This window comes from Chlamydotis macqueenii, chromosome 2 (genome assembly GCF_036417535.1).
Source record: "Chlamydotis macqueenii isolate bChlMac1 chromosome 2, bChlMac1.mat, whole genome shotgun sequence".
Classification (NCBI taxonomy): Eukaryota; Metazoa; Chordata; class Aves; order Otidiformes; family Otididae; genus Chlamydotis; species Chlamydotis macqueenii.
Genome location: NC_141557.1, coordinates 97,995,056 through 98,018,745, shown reverse-complemented (window position 1 = coordinate 98,018,745; position 23,690 = coordinate 97,995,056). Strand labels below are relative to the sequence as shown.

The window sequence follows — 23,690 nt, the reverse complement described above, 5'->3', positions numbered from 1 at the left end:
ATTCCATCAAAAAGACTTTAAAAGTAGTGCTTTATCCCACTTAGGCTGCGTGAAATGGCAAAGGTGTATTGAAGTCTGTTTGATATCAAGAGGAGGAGTACTACAGGCTGGGACAAACATTTGTTTACTACAACAGCTTTCTTAAGTAAAGTGTTGATCTACTTTGGGAAATGAGCTGAGTAGGAGAGCTATGTACTTCTAGTTCAGTGTGATTGCACACAATAAACCTGTGCTTGCAGAACAGTTACATTCTTTGCAACATCTAAAGCTGAGAAATCCAAAATAGCAAAAATTATTTGACAGCATATGTAAGGAAGCAGCATGTTAAGGGTAATGAGTGTACATGTAAGTATGTAGTTTGAGCTTACAGCCTTAACTGTTTTAACCTGAAGGTAACTGAAGGAAGGAGAAGGATGAAAAAGACTATGGGAAAATAAATAAATTCTGCATTTGCAGGAAAGGTGAACGTTAAACAACTTCTGTGTAATGAATAAGTAACAGAATTATGCTACCTTAACTAGCTAGCTTTAAAAATCCCTGAAATAAACCAATTAGAATTATTTCCAATTCAACTGTACTGCTGCTTCAAATCATCAGCTGAATAAGAAGCTTGAACAAAGAAAAGTGTTTGTTAATACTATGTCTGACAGGTTAAAAGAGCCTGCTGTATGTTGGTCTGTCATAAAATGAAAGCCAAAACTACTGTAAAACCTCAGAGACAGGTATCTGGAATGAATTGAGAGGTTTGTGCTTTGGTGGGTTTCTTGCTGGCTGTTTGTTTGTTTTCCACAGGTTAAGAAATGGGGATTGCAGGAGTTTCTGCAGCCAGAACTTTTTCTCCTCCTTTAGTCTTTCCTTAAGTTAACAAGATTGAGATTTGATCATCTTCCCACAGTGATGAAATCCTGTTCCTTGCCCCCTTTGAAGTCGGGGCTAGAGGAAGGTGTACTTCCTTCAACTCTGCTAATGCACCCTGAGGGGAGCACTGAGCTGCAGTGGGGTCTTGCAAGCTCCCTCAGATCTGCACATGTATGAACCTCTATCTCTCTCTGTTTGGAGAGGAGTTGTTTGGAGAGGAGCACAGACTTCTTTTTTTGAGAGCATTCATTTTTCCTCCCCCTGACTTATTTTCCATCACTAGAAACTATTCTGGTGCTAGGCTTTCATCTCTAACAAGAACACTGACAAAATGTTGGTAGGTGCATTCCGTCTCTTCATCAAGCCCTTTACATTTTGTTTCTTTTATTCTCTCCTATTGCATTTTGATTAAGCCTCTGGCAGTTAGAAGCACACCTCTGAAGAAAGGGCAGAGACAATCAGCCAGAGGAGTTACTCATCTTGAGGTGCAGAAGAGTCATGCCATGGTATGACAGCCATCTGCTGCATTTTCATAGCATCTCCTTGATCATCCATCCCAGGCTCTTTTTCTCACAGCAGTTCTGTTCTAGTGTTCCCAAGCTTGTGTTGGTAGTATCTGTGAGTATGAGGAAAAGCAGATAGATCTGCCCATTGCTTCCAGGCTTTTAAACTTAGATCATTTGAACTGACTCTGAAAGGATGGTAACTTCTGGGTTTTCTCAAATTACCTAAATTCCTCTGACACTTCTGCCCTTACCTGTGCTATGACCATTTCCTGACTTTGTTGTAGCTGAAACCCAACTGCTGATCTTTATCTTGCCTTTGCTTGAATACCAGAATCGTTTGCTGATCCAAAGCTGTTCAGTGTCTGGTGTGTGCGTGTCACTGCTTTCTTTAGAACAAAAAGGTCAACCCCACCCCAACACACGCACGCTAAACCTGTCAAAACTGAATTTTTCATGCCTTGACTGCTGCTGTTTCCTGTACTGACCTCCCATCTCAGCAGTCCCACCTCATTCCAGATCTCTCAAAATGGGGCTGCTTTTCCTCTGGAAGTCTCGTCATGGTGTCTCTCTGTTGCAGTTGAACGTGCCGCCCTTTGGTGCAGCCTGGCTCGGCGCTGTCCTGTTTAAATGAGTCTGCCTTTGCTGAGTGTGATGGTGCTGGTCACTGCTGGAGCCTCGGTTCATGCTCCTGTACTGCTCCTCACAAACAAGGTGCATTCCTGGGAAAAAAAAAAAACTCAAGTGTGGCTTCACCCCGTTCTTCCCTCCAGATCTGTCATCACAGCTCTGCTCTGCTGAAAGGCAGTGCCTGAGGTGCAACCTCACTGCATCCTAGTGGGCTTTTATGGTCGACTACCATAAATTCAGTGTGCTTTAGCCCAAAGGTCTCTTGCCCTCAGCCCTTACAGAAATCGAGCATGCTCCATCTCTTTGGTCGTGAGGGATTTCAGACTTGGATGGGTCCCAGCTCTGGTTACTTTGAATTTTTTACTGGCAGTTTCTGTTAGCATGCAACCTTAATAGCTGCTACTTCAGCTGGGCTTCTCTTCTCCAGGTGGTGGCTGTGAGACAGGAAGCAGGTATGCTGCCTAAGAGATTTTTAAGATCAGTAACTCAGTGATGGTGAGAAATCTACGTGTTTCAGTCAGTTCTTCGCTGGCTTTTCATGTGATCAACTGACGTTAAAATACTTGCATATTGCTAAGGTAACAAAGTGAAAAATAAATTGCCTTTGGAGCACACGGGCAGAAACGGCTCAGTGAGCTAGCCCTGAACGTATCCCACCCATTCAGTGCTCTTTAATCTTTGATGGAGAGCTGTCCATGATGGACATCTCCAGATGAGTAATTCAGAAGGCTGTAGAGTGAAACCTGCTATAGGTTTGTACCAGCAAGATGACAACAGTTTAGGGTTGTTTTTTGGTTTGTTTTTTTTTCCTTAGTCAGCCATATAAAGTAGAACCAGGATCTGTTGCAACGTACTTGCATTGAAAATACTGGTGCTTTGGCAAAGTGCTGGGGCAGAGCCCCTCAGCCCCCTTTACTTTTGTGTATGTATTCTGCCGCAGCTTGTAACGTGCCCGGCTGTTCCAGCTGATAAATGCAAGTGTGTCTGTGTTGTGTATCCATCTGTACCTTAATTATGGTACAAAACTTAATTTTATATGTTGCCTTACAGCTGCCTTATTTAGTGCATGTGGAAGGTGCAGGTAAACAGAATAGGCAACCAGTGCTGGAATCCGTCATTTGCTTTGTAACATCTTCTCCCAGTGCTTCTGGCCCGTGTTTGTACCGAAAAGGGTCATTCTGTTTGCCACAAGCAAGAAGCAAAAAGATGTTTTCATGAAATGCCTTTTTATTTAAAATACTTTTTTGGTACATATAGTGGTCACTGTGGCTACTGCTGTGTTGCTGTGTGCTGGAGAAAATAAACCACTGAACCAGATGCTGGGCTTTGAGAGTTTTCCTCACTGGTGTAGTTGTGTCCAGTTACGTCTTTCATTTACCTTCTCAGAAAAAAAAAGAAAAACAAGATGTAAGGTTTATTTCCTCGGAGTTCGTAGAAATGAGTGCTGCGGTCGAGAATTGCTTCCCCATCCACTAGCGTCGAGGGGGAGCGAGGGAAAGATTTGGCTGTCGAACCGCTCTCGCCTTCCGGGAGACGCCGGGGCCCGGCCCGGGCGGGGAACGGGGAGGTCGGACGTGGGGTTCCGGGAGCCGCCCGTCACCGCGGCGCGCCGGCGGGGCGGGGCGCCATGGCGGCGGCGGAGGTGGCTCGGGGCGGCGCGGAGCGGTACTTTACGCGCTGGTACAAGCCAGGTACCGCCGGGAAGGGGGTGGGGAGCGGGGCCGGCAGCGGCGGGGCGGTGACTGGTGTTTGTGCCCTGTTGCAGACGTGAAGGGGCGGCCGTGCGAGGACTTCTGCGTGCTGCAGCACTCCAACAGGCGAGTGGCGGGGCCGGGGGGGCCGCCTCCGCCCTCTCCCCAGGACAGGTGCCCGCGGAAGCCGCCGGTTTCGGAGCGGGAACGGGCGCTGCTTCCCGGCAGCACAGGGAGCCCCGCCTGCCCGCTCCGTGAGCACAGAGGGGTCGGCCATTACTGCCGCCGCCTCCCCGTTGGGATGCGAAACCGACGGGCTCCGCTCCCGCGGAAACGCCGTGAGAGGGGCAGGGGGAAAACAGCAGGCGAGGCGGGATTTTTCGGGAAGGTGGGAGGGTGGCAGAGTGACAGACATCTTAGGCTTACTCTGTCCTTTGATGACCACCCCAGTAGGAACACTGGTACTTGCACTCTTTCCCCCTCAAGTTGCTCTGCAGGTTGGTTTATTTTGTTTTGTTTTTTAAAGGCCCCTTCAGTGTCTGCCCTCACATCCCTGCACCCTCTCCCGGTGAAACGGCCTTTTACATCGTCTTCAGTAGCAGAAGAGCAACATTTCAAAAGCCTTTTCCGTAATGACATTTAGAAGCAGTCTGTTTAACTTGGCTTCCAGGAAATTATCTCAATTTGAACAAACATTTAGCTTTTTCCATATACAACTTAATTGCTTTTAATTGTACTTTCATGTACTACAGACAGTGAATGCAAGATAGGAAATAAATAAAATGCCATACATATTGCTTCTCCTTTGATGTAGCTGGGTACCCAGTCATTGGGACTAAATCGACCCTCTGCCCAGTTTGGACTCTTGCTAATGTACCTTACGTTCCCCAGCTGCGGCCCCTGCTACAGCCTGTCCTGACAGCAGGGTGGCTTGGTGGCATCAGGAGCGTTTCTGGGGTGTTAAGTCCCAGAGGGAAGAACAGAACTTAACTACTGTCCACACAGAACTTGGCAGTGCCAATTTCTTGTGTTTTGAAGGAAAAGGAGGATGCATTTGTTTTTCCCAGTGAATTGCCTGTTAAGGATTCAGAGTGACAGGAAGGGCACGCTTGGTGCAGGCAGCACCATCGCCTCGCTGCAGCCTTCAGAGCTGGGGCTTCACTGTGGCTGTTCACTTTCTCGTTCTTTAGAAACAGAAACCTGGGTACCTGGGAACAAAGGATATGACAGCAACAGCAAGAAAGGACACCCTCACGTTTGCACTAAATAAGTAGTTATTAGTCTCAGTTGCCTAGTATAAAAACCTTTCTATGGACAACAGGTTAAATCCTGTTGATAAGGGGTGAAAAACATAAACACTTGTTCAAATGTCTGGAAACATGATTTTGCTGTTTTGAATTCCAAGATATCAAGGCCCCTGGCTTCTACAGCAGCTGAGCCTAGTGCTCTATGAAGTATTTTATCATTATTGTATGTGGGGCTGTAGATCAGTTTGGTATTTCTAAGCAGTGCAAAATTCTCTGTTGATTTTTTTGTTTTGCCACATCTCAGCTCCAGTAGATGACAGCCCCAAATCACCTTGCCCTTAGAAAGAAACAAGGGGCAAGAGCAAGTAGCTTTTCAGGTCCCCTTGAGCTGCTGGGGCATGTGGAAAGCGTTTGCCGGGATCCAACGCCCTCTTGCGGGGAGCTGCGCAGCAAGAACTCACAGAAGAGATGTGACAGTGCAGGGAGACGGATGCAGCATCCGCAGGGAAAGCTCTGGTTCTGTGCCGTGGTTTTCTCTGTATCTGACATCTTTTGTAAGTAAGTGGGAAACTAAAATTTGTCTCTGATCAACAGCCAACAATTCTCCACCGTTGTTCTTCATTAGCTCAGGTAAATTGTGTTCTACGTTACCCTACTCAATCCCCATGCTCTCACCCAGATCTGTTCTTGCCTCACCCATGGCCTAGTAGGTGCCTGTCCTGTGGCTCCCGCTGCAGTGAGCTGAACTGTCAATCAGCTTAACTTTCCTGCTAAACTATAGAGGGAAACAGATTATGCTTTCAGAATGGAAGTAAAGAAAAGAACAGCTTTCACAACCCCAAAAGTCTCGCTAGCATTTTGGACTAGGAGCTAAGGTGAAATAGTGTCAGTTTTAAATCCTACTAGTGCAGGCAGAGAAGCCTGTGGAGCTTGCTTAGAGCACGCATAAGAGCATGTCTTCTCACAACTGTGGCATAATAATTGCATTTCTTGTTGCAGAATCTGTGTCATCACCTTGGCAGAAGCCCATCCTCTTCTTCAAAGTGGAAAAACAATTACAAGCATTAATTACCAAATCAGTGCCAACTGTAGCAGGCTCCAGAATAAGGTCTCTGGGAAGTCAAAAAGGGTATGGCTGTTTGGTTTGGTTAGTTTTCATTTTCATCTCTCACAGTGCCTGAGAGTTTCTATCCTTTCTATGATAGAAACTTACCAAGATACCTTTGCTTTTTATTTTAAAACAGCCCCTCCACAGGTAAAGAATTTAGACTTTCCTCAAGAGGTGCCTGTCTAACTCCCAGCCAGGGTCTTACAGTGCTCATACAGATCCACTAGTTTCCAGGGTTGCTCAAACCAAGGTTAACAGTTGCTTTTAGTCGTTTTTTTCATAGTATAGAGAGGGACTTAAACATGTCTTTGCAGATAAAAATGTGTTTCCACCGAAATGCTAAGGTTTTGGGGACTGACTGTTTTTGTCAAACAGCCTTGGATAGCAGATGGACTAGTTCAGTGTGTTTTCAGAGAGGGTTTTCAAATAGGTGGTTTAACTTGGCTATATTAGACAAATGCACTGTTTTTCTCCTCTTCACTGATTTTAATCATCTGATCAAACTGTAAGTCTGTTATTCCACAAGAAACTTAATCATTACTAAATTTATAAAGTCTTAAAAGCTTCTAATCTATTTGTGCACGTAACTAAGTTATCATATTCCCTTCTGTAGGGAAGCACAGCACTGTAACTTGCAATGACCCGTTACCATCACACTTCCTTGCTTTGTTCTGAAGCTTACAAACTTCTTGTGTTGCTGATGGTAACACTTTTAAAAGCCCCATGTAATTAACAGCTGTGTGTATATGCATATTATATATGCATATATACATATATGTGTTTGTGTGTATACATACAGGTTTGTTTTGGTTTTGTGGTTTTTTTGTTTTTTTTTTTCAAATGCAGGGAGCTCAGTTTTTAACAGAACTTGCCCCTCTGTGTAGGATATCTTCATCAGATGGAGAGGAATACACCATTTATAGGTAAGGTTTTTCCCTTTTTCTTCTTACCTTGACCTACTGTGCACTTTTACTGAAACTTAACACTTTTGCAGTTGTATACGAGGGCGTCTGATAGAAGTGAATGAAAACATTCTTAGCAATCCAGCTATTCTGCAAGAAAAGGTAAGAAACTTTTTTGCTTTTTTACTTTCTAACTTTTATTTCACTACTAACTTCAGTCTTGCTTTTTAGCCATTAACTGAGGGATACATCGCAGTGGTTCTGCCCAAATTTGAAGAAAGCAAGAGTATAACTCAAGGACTTCTGACGCAGAAGGAGTATGAGGAAGTTTTGTTGAAACGTCTTAATTCTTCTTCATGAAATGAATTATACAGGTATCATCTGTATTTGATACTAAGTGAGCTACTTTTGTACACTGTAACTTTCATGGTATCACAAGGCTTAGTGCCTGTTTTTAAAAGTGGAACTTAAACACTTGTTTCATACAAGAATAAACCGGTTCAAATAGTTTGTCTGTTAAAATTTGGTTTCTATTTTTATCTCAATTCTAGCACTGCAAGTCTTTAAATAAGCACAGAATGATATGCTGTAGAGTATTTATGTTCCACAGGCAGCTTTGCTTCTGCTCAGTGCAAGCATAACACATACAGAAAAATCATATCATTTAGCTGTCGCTAACACAATACGGAGTTTGACAAAGGTGAATTGAAATAAAAATGCAACAAAAGCCTATGTACAAAGAGCAGATAAACCTGAAAAGATGTATTTTCATGGCATCCTGAAGTCAAATAATGCCCTTTGTACAGAAGTTTGTCAAAATCAGTATCTATTTTCTTAAATTTTAATTGGTATAATGTAAAGTCTACAGTGGTTCTACATGCAGCTCAAATTCTGCTCAGTAAGTTTTACTGAAAAAAGGAAGCAACAGCTGCCATCTACAAATAAAGAAAGTAAAAGAAAAAGGTTTTGAGTCAAGAGCATTAATCACTTAGAAAGACACTTTTGGAAATATGAATCATGTCAACAAGATTAAAATTCAGCAGTGCAGCTACCAAAAGAGGGTTTTCTTTTCCTAAAACTACTTTATGGCAAGTATAACTCGTAACTAAGAGAACATATCAGTGCTTTAGGCACCAGCCTTTCAGGCTGTATTCCTGATTCTGCTTTATCAAATACATAGACTGGAATAGGCCAGAGATGAGTTCCACACTTCAACAGTAGCGTTACATAGAGCATCTGCAGCACAAGGTTCTTTGTAGAAAATGTCTATTAGCAGCATCTTTGGGTTGAAACATCCATTAAGACATTCATAAGCATTAATTACAAAACCAGTCTCAACAGTGAGCATAGGAAAGGCATTCACATTATAAAAATTCGTAACGATTAGACTAGTTGGTGGTGTAATCGCTAAGTAATGGGACATCTATTAGATGTGACAAAGGTCAACAGTTTTAATTCAGATTAACCTGCTTTAACTTTCCACAAATGAAAGCAATATTGAAAATTCAGCAAGTGTTATTTTCAAATGGGAGTTCCTGCATTTCTAAGTGCTATAATTACTTGCTCTCTAAAAATGTCATGTTTGTTACATGATTTTCTAAAGACTTGATGCCAAAGGTCTCGGCTCTCCTTTCTGGAGTGTGGGCATTTGTAGCAGTTCGTAGTCTGTCTTCTCTCCATGGTGGAGCAGGTTTAAGATAGCCATTTCCTGCTTTATTCTGCAATTAAAAAAATAAAAAAGATTTCTTAAAAACAACCGAAAACAAAACAAACACACACACCCTCCGCATCTTTTAAAATACTGCAGATTAATCAAGTACTTGCCTTTCTCAGTAATTTGCAGCAAAGTGGAAGAAGTTGGCATAACAGAGTCATCACATTCTTTGTTTTCAGAATGCATGCATCAACCTGAACAAGACAATTAAGAGTAGAATAGGACCACTGATTACTTTTATTAGGCAATTGTTTAATGTATGAGATGATACTCTATTTCAAGCTTGAATAGGTAGTATCTTTCCTTCATAAATCCCTTCTAATCAAAAGGGTTTGCCTAGCTTTTTTGAATCTCTCTATATAGTATGTGTAAAGCAACACCATCCCTTCTGTTAACCCAAGACTTCAGCTAGGAAGCAGAAGGGAATGACACACATCCCAGGAGAAGGAACTAATAATAATGTAATATTAAATAGTAATAGAAGTGTCTTGGAAAGGAGCTCTTACCATCTAAATATGATTCATCACAATTCTTCACGTTTTTCCTTTTTGTTTTATGTCCTCTCAGCATGATTTAGAAAACCATGCATCCTATAAGCCTTACCTTGATAGAAGTTACACTAGAAGTTAGCTACATATTAAAGCATTTGAGTTTATGCCTCAAGTACTGAGTGCTAGATGGGTCACAAGTCTGGGCCCTGGATAAAAATTAATTGGATTGCCTATGATCACTATGTAGCGATCCACCACTCCGTATGAACCAGCTGGAGTTCCCATTCAGGTTAGAGTGTAAAACAAACCAAGCAGTAGCCCTGAGGTGCTCAGTTTGGTTTTGATGGTCTAGACAGTTTCAGTCCCTGCTGTAAAGTTGAAACATCTTTTCCAAAGCTCACTGGAGAAAAAACATCCAGATGCACAGACATGGAATTGCTCACATGGATCATACTGCTGCTCAGGGATACTTCAAAGTTCTTCCAAAAGACTGACCTCTATTCCCCACTAAAGTTTGCAGATCTACTTACTGTGGTAACAATGCTGAAACTTTTGTGGCAGCTGTATACATATTTGCTCACAACAAATACGAATAGTATCAGAATAAACTCTGGGCAGTCTAGAGTAGATTCTCTACCCACTGAGAAGCAAGCACGTATTTCAGTAATAGAATCTTTGGGGTTTGGAATGTGTACGTTTATGCTTATGTTAAGCATCAATAACAACAGTAATTATGACAGTGGTAGAAACAAAAATATTAATGAAGGTAATTTGTATCACTGAAGTCCTTTCTTAGTGAGGTACACTTAATTACAGTTCATATTTCTCTGAATGAAGTTCTAGTGGATTACAATATGATTACTGTAATCTAGTGGATTATGGTATTATATACAGTATTGCTCCATCTGGTATCATTCACCTGAAAGTTCTCACCTGCAGCATGATAAAAATCCAGTACCTCTCTTTTTATCTCATGGATAAGTTGAGGGAGATGTTGATGGAAGTTCTTTGCAAAAAGTTAGCATCAGTAAAAAGCAATATAAAATAGTGGAAGCTTCCACCTTTTTTTAATTTTTTTTTTTTTTTGTAAGCGCAGTCCAGGAACATCTTTGTCTTGGGAAACATTTCTGTGAACTCTTTCACTAACAGTGAAATCCAAAGCCGAAATTATAATTTCGGCACTTTTAGTAATAGGAAGGAAAAAATCCTATGACTTATTTTACTGATTCTTAGACTCTAAACTGTTCCTTAAAACATGAATATCAGTGATATGTCTGTAGCCACTGGGCCAGTTATACAAAACTCTGATATCCATGCTCCCTAAAGAAAACATTCCTATAAATTAGTAAAGTAATACTATCCAAGCTGTCCACTGGCAGGCTTCCACGTATGCTGAGTGCCAGCGTACCATGTTTTGCCTCCTATCAAACTCTCAGCATGAATGAGGGGGTCAGGTGAGGATAAACTTCACTGAAGCCCTTCTCTTGCTGGGGGTGGGTAGGAGGAGGAATCTAGAAAATAGTAGCACCCGTGCTGAAGAACATCCCTTCCTGACGCAAGGTAGTGCAGTAAATGGGTTGGGTTACAGTTATCTGGGAGGGATGTCCCAACAGACAAAACGTTTTCAGCAAGAGGAACAGTTCTTGCTTTTTTTCCTCTATACTTCAGCTTCTGAAAACACATTAAGCGCTAAAAACTACTTCAAGTAAATTCCTCTTCTACATAAAAAACAGCAATGATGATATACTGCACAGCAGAAAAGTGCTTGCACAACAGTAAAATTTTGTACTTATTAATTTTTATGGTCCTCTGTCACAAACTGTTTCATATTTTAACAGGAGCATAAATTAGTAAGTTACTATATTTCTAAACAAGTTAGGTCTTACTTTCAGGAATATATATAATTTTTGCCTTACCTTTGTAAATGTAGCACTTTTACCCTGAACAGAAGCTTTAGCTGTTATCTGGAGCTGCTTGCACAAAGAGATCAGTTTTTCAGCCTCCAACAGAAGCAAAGGTTTGTCATCATCGTGTACCTGAAATGTGTTTCAGGAAAACAAAACCACTTTGTGTTAAAGACTCCAATATTAAGGTAATAGAGAAGATAACACAACCAGCTTTTAAGCACTATCAGTGATGTCATAAGCAGAATGACTGGTTTAGAGGTCATACATCACCTGATCAGAAAATGCATGAAGAGCTGAAGCAAGCTTTGTGCCCTCTGTAGCAAAAATCTGAAAGAGAGAGAAAGAATGTAACAAAATGAACCACAATGAAAGATGAGGCTCTTTGTGCTTGTTGTTTTAATAAACGGTGTGCTATAAAGTAAAAAGGTAGCAGAAAATATTTGTGATTGTTATATACGTTTTATAATTAAAAAGTCAGAAATTTGCAGTGACTTCTGAAATAACAAGCTACACTACAAATGGCCATTCTCCCAGATAAACAAAGTTTAAAGGCTTTCCCTTTACATATAAAAAAACCCTGACTTCCAGTTCTTTTTTGCACTGCAGCAGCTCACAAGAGCTTTGTGGGTAGATGACACCTGCCATATTTGTGTATTGTCCTGACACAGGTAATCAGTCTCCTGTTAAACACAGGCAATATAGAAATACCATGCCACATTCCTTCATTTGGCCCCTTGTCTTTTGTTTGTATTATTCAAATTTTTACATCTTCATTCCTCCCCATTAGAATACTCATGCTAGGATGGAGTATCCATTAACACTCTCAGGGACTGAGCTAAAGTGACACAATGAATACTAATGCATTCAAGTCCACTATATTTGCCATAATGCCAGTTTGCCATTCCTACTCCTAACTGGAATCTGTCAGTTTAATGAATGCTGTCTTAAGCTACTGCTAGAATGCCAAAATGTTTGCTTTCAGAAAGTACGTAACAGAGTTAGGCTGCTTAAAATCTACAGCTGTCAGTCAACTCATGGTACACTGTACTTATGTGTAAGGAATTGGAGAGTTAAGTTCCAATTTTTTCTTCACTTAGAATTCCTATTTCGTTAAAAATATATTACCTCTGCTTGATGAAATAAATCTTGAGTAGTTTTCAGAAGTCCTTCTCCTCTGTGGGAAATAATGAAAACAGAATATATGCCATGTACAGACTGCAGATTATTTTGCCTGCTATTTGCACAATTTATAGTATCCTTCTCTCTCGCTCACCCCCGTTCACACCACTGAACTATAAAATATCACTCCTTTAGACGATACTATGCACAACAATAACATAGTACAGGAACTGCACTTTAAAATAACACCTCAGTGGCTAGAGCACTGTTGGGAAATTACAATGGTTCAGTTATCAGCTAAACAAGGGCAGAAATCCTTGTCTCTGCCATACTGAGTATGACTGGACTATTAAGTAAGAAAAATCTCAACTCTTATTTTTAAAAAAACCCAAAATTCTTCAAATAAGAAAGCTGACATTGTGTGGGCAAGTTTGAGAACACCACCTTTCAGTACGGGAAAGATCAGTAACTCTAATTTACAGTTTTATACCTTTGCTTTAATTCCCTTAATTTGAAAAGTATTTATGAACATGCTTCTTAAAATGTTTTCTGTACCCAAGAGATATTTAAATAGCTGTTCTGCAACAAAACAGATGCTAGCACTTTTAGAAATCCCTAGTTTTAGTATTAAACAGCTTAGAAATGTACAAGAATTTATGAAGCATAAGGATAGAAATTAAAGCTCCTTTCTGACTATGTCCCAATTATTATACTCTGAAAATTAAACCGTCTTATAAACACTGGTAATGCGCTTCTTCCCTCCAAAACATACAGTGTAATTACCTGGTAAATAAATACATGGAGTAGGCCATACTTGACATGCCTTGTCCATGTTGCACAATCTCATTCTCTTGATCCTCCCATTTCTCTGTCTCAGAATCCACATCGGATGTGAGCAGATGCAATTCTAATCCAAGTTTTGCAATTTTCGCCTGTTCCTGTAAAAGGTAACCATATTTATGACACTTTAAAATACATTCTTCAGATAAGAAAAATAAAAAGTTTTTTTAACTAAAATGATGGCATCTTACCTCAGTATCTAGTTTGACTGGCTTTAATGCTTTCAGATTTGCGTTATGCTTCTGTTTCAAACAAAAAATAATATTTTTTAAATAAAAGGAATTTGTAATAATTCTACTAACAACTCGTAAGAGGTGGCTCTATACTCAGAGGTAGACTTTGCAGGAAAGTTCCAGGGGTTCAGACAAACTTCTCAGTAGAAGCTGAGAACCTGTTCTGATCTGTCTGTCATCCTGAAATGGCACATGCAAACAGGGGCTGTGCCTACGGACACCCTAAAGTTTCAAGGAAAAGTCCTCTCCAACTCAAGTCTCAAACGCCACTCCTCATGCAACAACCATCTCTTCCTTTTACCTTCTAAATGCTCAGTAATACTTAGGACTAAACAGTCTTAAGTACTATTGCACTGATTGTTCAATCAAAGATGATACTGATGTAACAGGGACTGGAGGGTTGATTTAGGTAGTAGAAAGTTGATCTAGGGCACCATCCATGTAAATGCTGGTGCGACGATGTAGCTGACTATTGTGTCACTTTGCTGAAGCAGCTGGAAATAAATACCAAGACTTTGGTCTTACTATGGGTTTCCTTCATGATAGTAATGAACTATCCAAAACATCAGTCTGGCTGCAAGCCAAATAATTGGCTCAAGTTGAAGAATAGTCAGTGTACGATGAGTGGAATACCTGATAAGGCAGAGCTTGCCAACTGCATAACACCTATACAGAGTAACACATGATCTGTTTCAAATCAATTTGCAGGTAGAGAGCAGCAGTTCCTGGCTTTAATTTCATGTGCTGGTGCTGTCACTGTGCAAAGACAGCAAAAACTAACAGACATGGGAGCCAAAAGCCACATTCAGAAACTGCACTGGAGTGCAGGGGAATGGAAAGTACAAAATTGGTGTCATAACTTGGAGAGGTGTGAGCCACTGGAGGTGGCTGGATGATAACAGTGCAGGACTGAGATCCTTGTCTGAGAATCTGAGAAGAGCTATTCTTCTTGCTATTCATTAGCGAGAGTACTTGGGCAAAATAAGCTCAGTAATGCCTGCAGGGAGGGAAAAAAAAAAGCACTATTCATTGTGAACAGCATCAGAAATAAGTTCCAGGTGCAGTCTTCATCTCTCACTTCAAGAGTTTGAACAAAAATAAAGTGCTATTATTGAAGTTCCTACTGCAATTTCCTGCTTAGTTTAGCTTTCATGCCATTTCTCTTTTTCCATCTCAAAATTTTTAAATAGTCTGACTCTTATGAATGTCCACCCAGATTACACACTGTAATTCTGCCTATGTATTAGAAATGCTGATCTCATATCGAAAGATTTAGCAAAAAGTTACTGAAGGAACTGATACTCCTAATTGGCATTTAAGTTTGACCATATTTCACGTTAGAGATGTAATTCAAGAAATGCTGGTTTTAGGGCACAGTTGTAAAAGAAGAAAGGAACACAAAGTCAAACTAGGTTTGTATGTAAACACAAACTTTGGACTACAAATTATGGCAAATATTTAAGTTGCTGAGTGAAGGGTATTCAAGAAAACCAGCACTCTAGCACAGGGAAGCTTTTCTAGCCACAAATAAGTAAAGAAACCTCAGAATGTTTGTCAGATTTGTAGTGTTCTCCATTCTAATGTTCACAGTATTTGAATAGGAGTATTGTTAAAAATCAGAGAAGCAGTTTGCTTTTAAAACATGTTTTGACACCTAACACTATGAAGAAAAAAAATATACCTGTGCGTTAAGCACACACATGAATCATCACCACTGCTCTGTCCTCAGCTATGGCATGGTCTAGGATGCCACTCATTACCAGCAAACAGCACAGTCGCAATTAAAAAGATGTAACAAAATATGTGATCTAATTAGGTCGACGGGAACAGTGTGACTTCTGCAGGGACAGCGTGAGCATTAGCCAGGCACAGCAGAAAACATCTGTGATGGCAGTAGGGAGAGAAGAGGCAGTAACAAGAGTCACAGCTCTGGGAAGAGAGGCAGTTCCAAAGGTTAGTGCATCAGTTAGGCAAAGAAATTACTCTGTGAAGAAACTCTGTTGTCTTATGGACATAATCTACATTTCCAGTCTACTTCCAAACTGTCTAATAAACTCCCTCAAATCTATGCATCTTACAAAATTCAGAAGAAGACAGCAACCTTTAAAGAACCACAAAGCAGAACTATTTAAATTCTAGGAACAAAGTTTTTATTGAAAGTATTTTTAAAAGGCATATGAATCAGTAAGTGAGAATTTGACTTCAAACATCTCTTCGTTGAATTCTAGATCAAGTCCAGAAACTATGTAGCTTAGTCAAACAAGTGAGGGATAAAAACCCTATCAAAATCACTGAACCAATCTATTCTCCAGCCTCAATATTTAGTTCTGTAACCGTGAAATTCACCCATGCTCAAGCAGCCTAACATTATATTCTATTTAAATCTGCAGATTGGATTTATAACGTATGACCTTTTCTCCTTCCCTTTTCATTACGGGTCAGAAATATTACATTATGTTTGAAGTCAGAGAATTGCATAACAGGAGACATGGAGACCGGTGATCATTTCACATCCAAATTCCTCAACACTACAGATTAAGGAAAGAAAGTGAAAAGAGGAAAAAAAAAACCAAAACAACAGGCTAGAGCTTATTGTACCTTCTGAGATCATTCTTACCCTTCTTCCTACCCGTGAAGAGATTCAGTATGTAGCAAGTGAAACAAATGACTGATTACATGATACTAACAAGGTTTAGGAGGTATTCTAACATAGAGATGCTCTCAGAAACAATGTAATATCAATTGTAATCTCACTAAGGATATTAATTCTGTCACAATTTAAACCTGGACATTTAGTATAGCTTTTTTCTCTGCATTAAAAACATTTAAGATCAAAGAAAACAAGCACCCATTATCTGAAGAGTCTACAATAGGCTTGAACATATCCATTTGTTCAAAATAGGTCAACTCACGCAACAATGGAAAAAAAGTAAGATTACCAAGACTTATTTTCAGTATGTTGCAGTGTATTCTTACTGTTTACAATGCATTTTTTAATTATATATCATGACAGTTGAGTACATGATAAAAAATGTCATATTAATGAACAGGAATTAAAGCTTATGTACAACCACAGTGATTAAAGCATATTATGTAAATAGTTACCCTAGTTTTCAGTATGGTTTTTTTTCATTTAATAAACTGACAAAGTTTGATATTTTACTGTCAGCCATCCAGTCAGGAGGCATGTTACCAAGACACTGCTATGTCCTCATCAAGGTGCAACATGAAAGTAAGTCAATTAGTTAACAGCAGATACAATGCAAATACAAGAATACCAAAACCAACTTACCCCTGGTCTGGGCAGTGATAGGTAGACACGCTTCTCTCCTATGAAGAACACACACATTTACACCAAAATTTGTATGCAGATTTTAATCCATGGGATACCATGTCTTACTTTATCTTTCCTTAAGTTGCAGTATTATAAAAGCAAATTACTTACCTGTAATGCTTCCTCTTTGAATATTGAGGAGGATTGCCTCTGTCTCGCGTTTCCAGAGAGAGGCAAGCAAAGAACTCTGTACTGCTCAGATTTTAGCTCTCAGCAACTGGCAGTTAAGAAAGTTCCTCTGAACAATTTCCTCCTTAATAAGATTTCTAGTCCCTTGCATGCAGTCCCCAAATGAGTAAGGAAACTTTCTCCAATGACTGAGTAGCTATCGCTACATACACTCATTTTGTTGCAGAGTACAGAACATAAGTGGTAGGCTTTTCCTGGCATGGACTGGATGGTATAAAAATTGGAACAGGCAATGCCACTGGTGAGAAATACCTAGACAGGTTTTAATAAATGATGCCAATAAAACCCTTGTGTGATACTGTACCACACATATCCCACGTGGACTGTATTTTATAAAGAAAAATGTTCTATAGCATTTTATACACTTATTGAATTATTTCTTCTATCCCCAGGAGCCTCAGATACTCCAAGCCTGAGCAAAACAAATAGAGGAAGAAAAAAAAAGAAAAAAAAAAAGAAAAAAAATCCTTTTAAGTGTTATCTAAAAATGGGTCAGAAGGGTTTACCGGCAAGATGAAACAGTGTCTGGGCTAATAGCCTAGGATTAGAGCTCCAGTTACCAGAAGACTTAATTATCCACGAAGACTTACATATATTACAATAGAGAGGAAAATCTGCTAAATAAATTAAAATAAAATTAAAAACTTAAGAGCTAGTGAAAAATAGATGTTACCTGAAGGAAAAAAAAAAAAAAAAAAGGACTACTTTAATGGACATCAGTACCAGGTTTGCATAGAGATGATGCATCTCGACAGACAAAGGACAAGCAACAAACCCCCCTACAATTGCTATTTCCTCCTCTTGTATCAGCTGCTAGAGAAATTCCATTCCGAGTCCTCAGAAGAGAGTTCTCTTGTGCATTCATGATTTTTTGAAAGTATGCTCTTTATCTCCTGACACCACAGAAAGATTATGAGCTCCATGTTCAGGCAACTGACTTCTAAAAATCAAATTTCAGTAAGTTGACAAGTGTCCCTCAACCCTCTGCACAAATATGAAAAATTGAATTATTCCTTTCTAAGATCACCTCTTCCTTCCCCTAGCCAGTTTTGTGAAAGATAAAATGAGCTATCAGAGCACAAGCTGCATAACTATTTCTTTCAGAACGCAGAGTTCTTCAGATATTAATTGCCCAAACATGCATCCAAGCAAGATTTCTCACTGCAGTCTGATATAAATTATCAGAAGTGATTTACAACATCCTCTGTATCAAAAACACCAGCTAAAAGGCGTGTAAGAAAGCATATAAGATGTACCAAGAACAAAAGCTAACTTGTAAGTTTAAAATGCTGTAGCATAAAAGATCTCCTTGGTGCTATGTAAAAACCTGTTGTACCATGTTAAAACAAAATTCAAACATGGAAAGGTTTGACGTAACAAATGGAATACAAATGCATACTGAGAGGACACACTAGTTGCAGACACAAGGTGGGCATTCAGAAATACAGAAACCAAGTTGAAAGAGGTGCTAAACAGAAACAAGAAAAAAAAATTGGTTTCGCTCTTCACGCAATGTCCCATTATTTGGCATTGCAAGATTTAGAGGCTCACCATATTCAGAAAGAAGAAGGATCTCACTATTTAAAAAAAAAAAAAAAAAACCAACCCACAAAAAGAAACCCCAAAACCCCCAACAAACGACAAAAAACTATAACACACACATACACAAAAAACCCACCTCACTGGACCCAAAGATACCAGACCTTTCAAAAGCGCAGATCAACTCAGGCCAGAGATAATCCTACTTCATCAGAAAATACTTAATTACATCAGTATAATCACAGAATTTATATTTTATTCCATTAACAGAATACACATACATATTTTTTCAGGTATTTAATTTCCTTAGTTTTAAGTCAGATCTTTGCTATAATAGCAAAAGACTTTTTGCCACATTATGATCTTCCATTTATTTATTCCAGTCTGCCTGTTTTTCATAATGTGTTTCTTCTAATGTGTTTTTCCTTTTTAATTTTTTAATTTAAAATTAATTTTTATTATTTCATCCTCTCTGTCTTCCAATTTTCTGCTTTCTAATAGTTCTAGTCATGTTTTTCCCTCCAAAATGTCTCTATTTCAACTTCTAAATCCTGCTTTTGATCTCACTTCTTACCTGAAAGTAGGATGGCTGCATCCCTGCTTCACTCTTCTTTCTAGAACTCTTAATTTCTAAATTCTGATCTATCCCCTACCTATTCATCAACTATGGCCCTCCCAATCCTCACGGTCATTTAACTCCTCTCAAACCAAGTGGGCAAAACAAAAAGAGGAGGGCAGAAAAGGAAATTATCTGCCTAAATCAATCTCTGAGTTCTGACCAAGTTACAAGGGAGCAATCTGGGGATTATTCACATTCTTCCCCAACATGCTGAAAATAAAAATGCTAGAACAAAAAAAGAGATTGGCTGACCCCCCACAGACTGGATCAAGGAAAGGTACTTTTGTTAGGTGATTCATCTCAAAGTGCAAGAGCCTCAAAGCTAAGCTTCTTATTTAAACTAGTAATTCTCAGCTCTCTGCACAGTCTGCGGAGAGCAAACTGATCCCTCCACCAGCTGAACAAAATCTCTCAGCTCCTCTAGAGGAGCCCAGCACTCTCCTCACCCCAGACCAGCCACACAACTTTTCAAACACCAACATTACTCAGAATGGGCCTCTTTCCTGTTGGATTAAAAAGTGGTTTAGGATTAAGCAAAGTAAATCCAATTCTATCTTACTCTGCAGTTCTGCATAGAATAGAGACATTTTCAAAACGTATGTGAGGGTTACTGGGCTGTGGTGTGCTTAACCTCCTCCATCCATGAAGATGATCAGAAGGCTGGAGCACCTCTCCTATGAGGACAGGCTGAGAGAGTTGGGGCTGTTCAGCCCGGAGAAGAGACAGCTCCAGGGAGACCTTATTGTGACCTTCTAGTATCTAAAGGGGGCTTATAAGAAAGATGGGGAGAAACTTTTCAGCAGGGCCTGTTGTAACAAAACAAGGGGTAATGGTTTTAAAACAGAGGGATGTAAATTTAGACTAGATACGTGGAAAAACATTTTTACACTGAGGGTGGTGGAACACTGGAACAGGTTGCCCGGAGAGGTGGTGGATGCCCCATCCCTGGAAACATTCAAGGCCAGGTTGGATCAGGCTCTGAGCCACCTGATCTGGTTGGAGATGTCCCTGCTCCTTGCAGGGGGGTTGGACTAGATGACCTTTGAAGGTCCCTTCCAACCCAAACCATTCTATGATTCTATCCCTATGTGTGTATGCACCCTCCTCCCCAAGACAAGCCCATTTCAATTTGGGCATGATCTGGTCTGATTACATTAAAATTGAGTAAAATATTGCTTCATTTCCAAGCTAAATCTGGCTCTCTATCCATGTCAGTTTTGAACCTCAGCATGAGAAATCCTTAATTTGCTGATATGAAATAAACACTGAATAAAGAGTTATGCAATTGCTCGTAAAAAGAAAGAAATTAATATAAACAAGGTGAATTTAGTGTTATCAGAAAAATGCTTCTTTTATTTGATGTGTCCAGCACATTTAGTCACCATTCAATTTTTGCCTCTTAAGCTATATTCCAAACTCTCTAACAAAGCCAAACATTTAAATTGATAGTACAAAAATACAAGTTTTTAAACTGAGGAGAAAAAAAATATATCTACCTTCTTACATAATTCTATCTTTTGTTACACACAATCACAATTTTACTAGGAATAAAGCACTTGTTACATTTTAGTCTGTAAAATAAAGACACTTTTACCAACCTCGAGACAAGTATAATGAGTTACAAGAAGAATAAAATCTTATAAAATATTGTGAAACTTCACTGTGTTTGGAGGCAAAAGTTTTGTGAATGTCACTCTTACAATCTCTTAGCAAAAAAATATTTTAGCTTAATTTATTTACTGGGTCATGAGTCATGTTTTCTAGGAGAAAATAATATTGAAAGTGGCAAGGTAACTTTAGGGTATTTTCTGAAAGCAAAAAGTGGCAGTATTTGAGTGAGACTTTTTTCCTTTTTTTTTTTTTTTTTTTTTTTGATACGAGCCACTCTAAAGTCTAACAAGAGAAAATAAGCAAACAAAAAAGATTAGCCCACAATATAGAAGAAAACTTTGTAGAAGACAGGTGGATATAGAAACCAAATTATTTCTGGGGAGATAACCAATAGTTAATATTAAACGATTCAGAGAGAAGACCCTTACTAGGCTGGGCCACAAGACAAGGAAAACTGAGACATGATTTCTTAAGCATCGTTTTGGCAATACAAGACCTAATGCACCCAAAGGCCAGATAAAGAATATAAGCTATGCTTACTATCTTATCAATGGTGGTACTGGAACACTCATGCTCAGGAAAAGACTGAGGAAACAAGAGACACTAACAAGAACAGACTCATCCAGCTACGCCAAGAGGAGAAAATAGTCTTCACTGCACGCAGGCCCCCACATGCTATAGCCTCCAATGTGCCTGCAACACCTACCCATTCTCTTCTCTCTCCTTCAAGCAATGACATTGGGGATGCCTTGTGAGATTATGCTTTAAAGAAACTGGAAAATACCACTTGTGGAAAATGTCTGTTTCACTCAGAATTTCATTGTATGTTTTCCTTTTACAAGTCTTCAGGCTTAGACACACATTCACGTAGCAACAAGCAGCAACAATTTAAGATATTACTGCCCTATGGTTGGTTGTTTACTGTCCTAACAACAAAGCTGGCAGAAAAGAACTGCTTACACAAAAATCTGATCAAGTACGGAAAGTTAAACTGACAAAATAAACTAAAAAAAAAAAAATGAAAAAAAAGTCTCATGTTAATAGTAAGATGAAGTATTGTGTAATTGATAAAGTGTCATCTAACCTGAATAAGGATTTACTTTTTCTGTATCTTAGATACAGAAAAATGAAGTCCCTGTATTTAACTAAATCTCAACTTTTAAACCTGAGTGATTTTCTTAAAAATACAAGACATTCAGTATTATTATATATTACATTCTATTTGTATGCAATTATACCTTAAAGACTGAAACAAACACAAAGCCGCAAGAAGCATGACATGCTACACTAAAGACATCATCTGAAAAAAAAATTAAAGTTAGATAAAAATTAAAATCAAAATGGCTTCCATTTAGAAGGTAAATTACCCTATGCTAAAAGTAAACACAGAATTTTTCTCTTAAGACTCCATGGTTTTCTTCTACATGTTGTACAAATACCAATAAACTTACCAACCACAGAAAATATCCCAAGGTTGTGCAGAGTCATCAGAGATTCCATCCAGGAGAAAGGACAGCAGTTTAAAAATCAAATAACTACATTCACTACGTTATGAAGTGAATACAAGGCAAGCTGACAGTATAGAATATATATATATTTTCCAGAAATACAGGCAATGAATTAAACATGTCACAAAATTCAAGTTATATGTGGATTGTCATGAACTGGTATGTCCTAGTCAAATGAAAAGGTGGGATGAAAGCCCTACACCCCCAATATTTGGACACCGTTGGCAAAGAGCTGTGCCGAATACTTCTGTGTCCTTTGAACAGTTCCATTTGATTTTACTGGAAGTAATCACAGCGTAGAAAATTAAACATACCTGATTTAACACAAATCGGGCCTTTAAATTTTTGGCTGTTTTTCTTTGAAAAAAATGCAATGAGCAACCTAATTTGACATCTATACAACCAATATATTTGTGTATTGCTACCTAGATTATACATTGCTATATGGGATGTGGGACTGTTTATTGCACTTATCTCTTAAGAAAACAGTAATTTCTATATCACACTTAAAATTCTTAGACTATACATTTTGAAAACTACATTCTTCTCTTTGTACATAGCATTCTTACCTCTTCTTCCTTCAAACACATCATTGATTTCTCTTAACAACATAGACATGTCACTCAGTTGAGACTCCCAGGCCTCACAGAAGACCTCAAGATTTTCTTTTGCAATCTTGCTCGATGGATGCAATGCCAGTGTTTCTGCAGCAGAAATTATCTGGACAGAGAACAAAATATGTTCTATTGGAAGTCCTAATAAATAGTGTTACATATGAACCCAAAAATGCCATCACAGGCAAAACAAAATTCAACTGCTACTATTTTCAACTGCTACTATTCAACTGCTACAAGTCCATGGGACCGGACAGGCTCCATCCTAGGGTGCTAAGGGAGTTGATGGGGGTGATTGCTGAGTCGCTCTCGGCCATCTACCAGCGCTCCTGGTTATCTGGGGAGGTCCCGGAGGATTGGAGGCTTGCCGATGTGACTCCCATCTACAGGAAGGGCCGTAAGGAGGATCCGGGGAACTACAGGCCTGTCAGCCTGACCTCAGTACCTGGGAAAGTTACGGAGCAAATCATCTTGGGTGAGATCACTCGGCATATGAGTGGCATCCAAGGGATCACGCCCAGCCAGCACGGGTTCACGAAAGGCAAGTCATGCTTGACCAACCTCATTTCCTTTTACGACTGGGTGACCAGACTGGTGGATGAGGGAAAGGCTGTTGATGTGGTCTACCTGGACTTCAGCAAGGCCTTTGACACGGTCTCTCACAGTATTCTCCTAGGGAAACTGGCTGCCTGTGGACTGGGTAGGTATACCCTTCTTTGGATAAAGAACTGGCTAGGGAGCCGTGCCCAGCGGGTGGTGGTTAATGGAGTCAAGTCCAGCTGGCAGCCTGTTACAAGTGGTGTCCCCCAGGGGTCGGTACTTGGGCCCATCTTGTTCAATATCTTTATTGATGACCTAGACGAGGGGATTGAGTGTACCCTCAGTAAGTCTGCAGATGACACCAAGTTGGGTGGTGGTGTTGATCTGCCTGAGGGTAGGGAGGCCCTTCAGAGAGATCTGGATAGGCTGGATCGCTGGGCTGAGCTGAATGGGATGAGGTTCAACAAGGCCAAGTGTCGGGTCCTGCACTTTG

The 23,690-nt window shown here is 39.7% G+C and overlaps 2 protein-coding genes across 5 annotated transcripts in view; one reads left to right on the top strand and one right to left on the bottom strand.

Annotated features, from left to right (window-relative positions):
• Positions 1 to 3,551: 3,551 nt before the first annotated feature.
• ABITRAM (actin binding transcription modulator) overlaps positions 3,552 to 23,690 on the top strand; it is a 301,888-nt gene continuing 281,749 nt past the window's right edge. For 3 of the 4 annotated variants that reach the window (XM_086740489.1, XM_086740486.1, XM_086740490.1), the window contains exons 1-6: positions 3,552 to 3,682; positions 3,757 to 3,808; positions 5,929 to 6,058; positions 6,884 to 6,960; positions 7,032 to 7,101; positions 7,171 to 7,313. In XM_086740489.1, the coding sequence (XP_086596615.1) occupies positions 3,619 to 3,682; positions 3,757 to 3,808; positions 5,929 to 6,058; positions 6,884 to 6,960; positions 7,032 to 7,101; positions 7,171 to 7,299 (522 nt within the window). In that variant the 5' untranslated portion in view covers positions 3,552 to 3,618 and the 3' untranslated portion in view covers positions 7,300 to 7,313. Of the gene's footprint in view, positions 3,683 to 3,756; positions 3,809 to 5,928; positions 6,059 to 6,883; positions 6,961 to 7,031; positions 7,102 to 7,170; positions 7,462 to 23,690 lie in introns of those variants that run through there. The other variant, XM_086740485.1, reaches the window with a different exon arrangement.
• The window catches only part of CTNNAL1 (catenin alpha like 1), a 58,079-nt gene continuing 41,986 nt past the window's right edge, over positions 7,598 to 23,690 (bottom strand). Inside the window, exons 11-19 of the mRNA XM_086740483.1 lie at positions 22,613 to 22,763; positions 16,536 to 16,573; positions 13,202 to 13,252; positions 12,954 to 13,108; positions 12,177 to 12,225; positions 11,322 to 11,378; positions 11,061 to 11,180; positions 8,764 to 8,847; positions 7,598 to 8,657 (exon numbers count right to left, since the gene is read on the bottom strand). Coding sequence (XP_086596609.1) covers positions 8,496 to 8,657; positions 8,764 to 8,847; positions 11,061 to 11,180; positions 11,322 to 11,378; positions 12,177 to 12,225; positions 12,954 to 13,108; positions 13,202 to 13,252; positions 16,536 to 16,573; positions 22,613 to 22,763 — 867 coding nt within the window. The 3' untranslated portion in view covers positions 7,598 to 8,495. The remainder of the gene's footprint in view (positions 8,658 to 8,763; positions 8,848 to 11,060; positions 11,181 to 11,321; positions 11,379 to 12,176; positions 12,226 to 12,953; positions 13,109 to 13,201; positions 13,253 to 16,535; positions 16,574 to 22,612; positions 22,764 to 23,690) is intronic.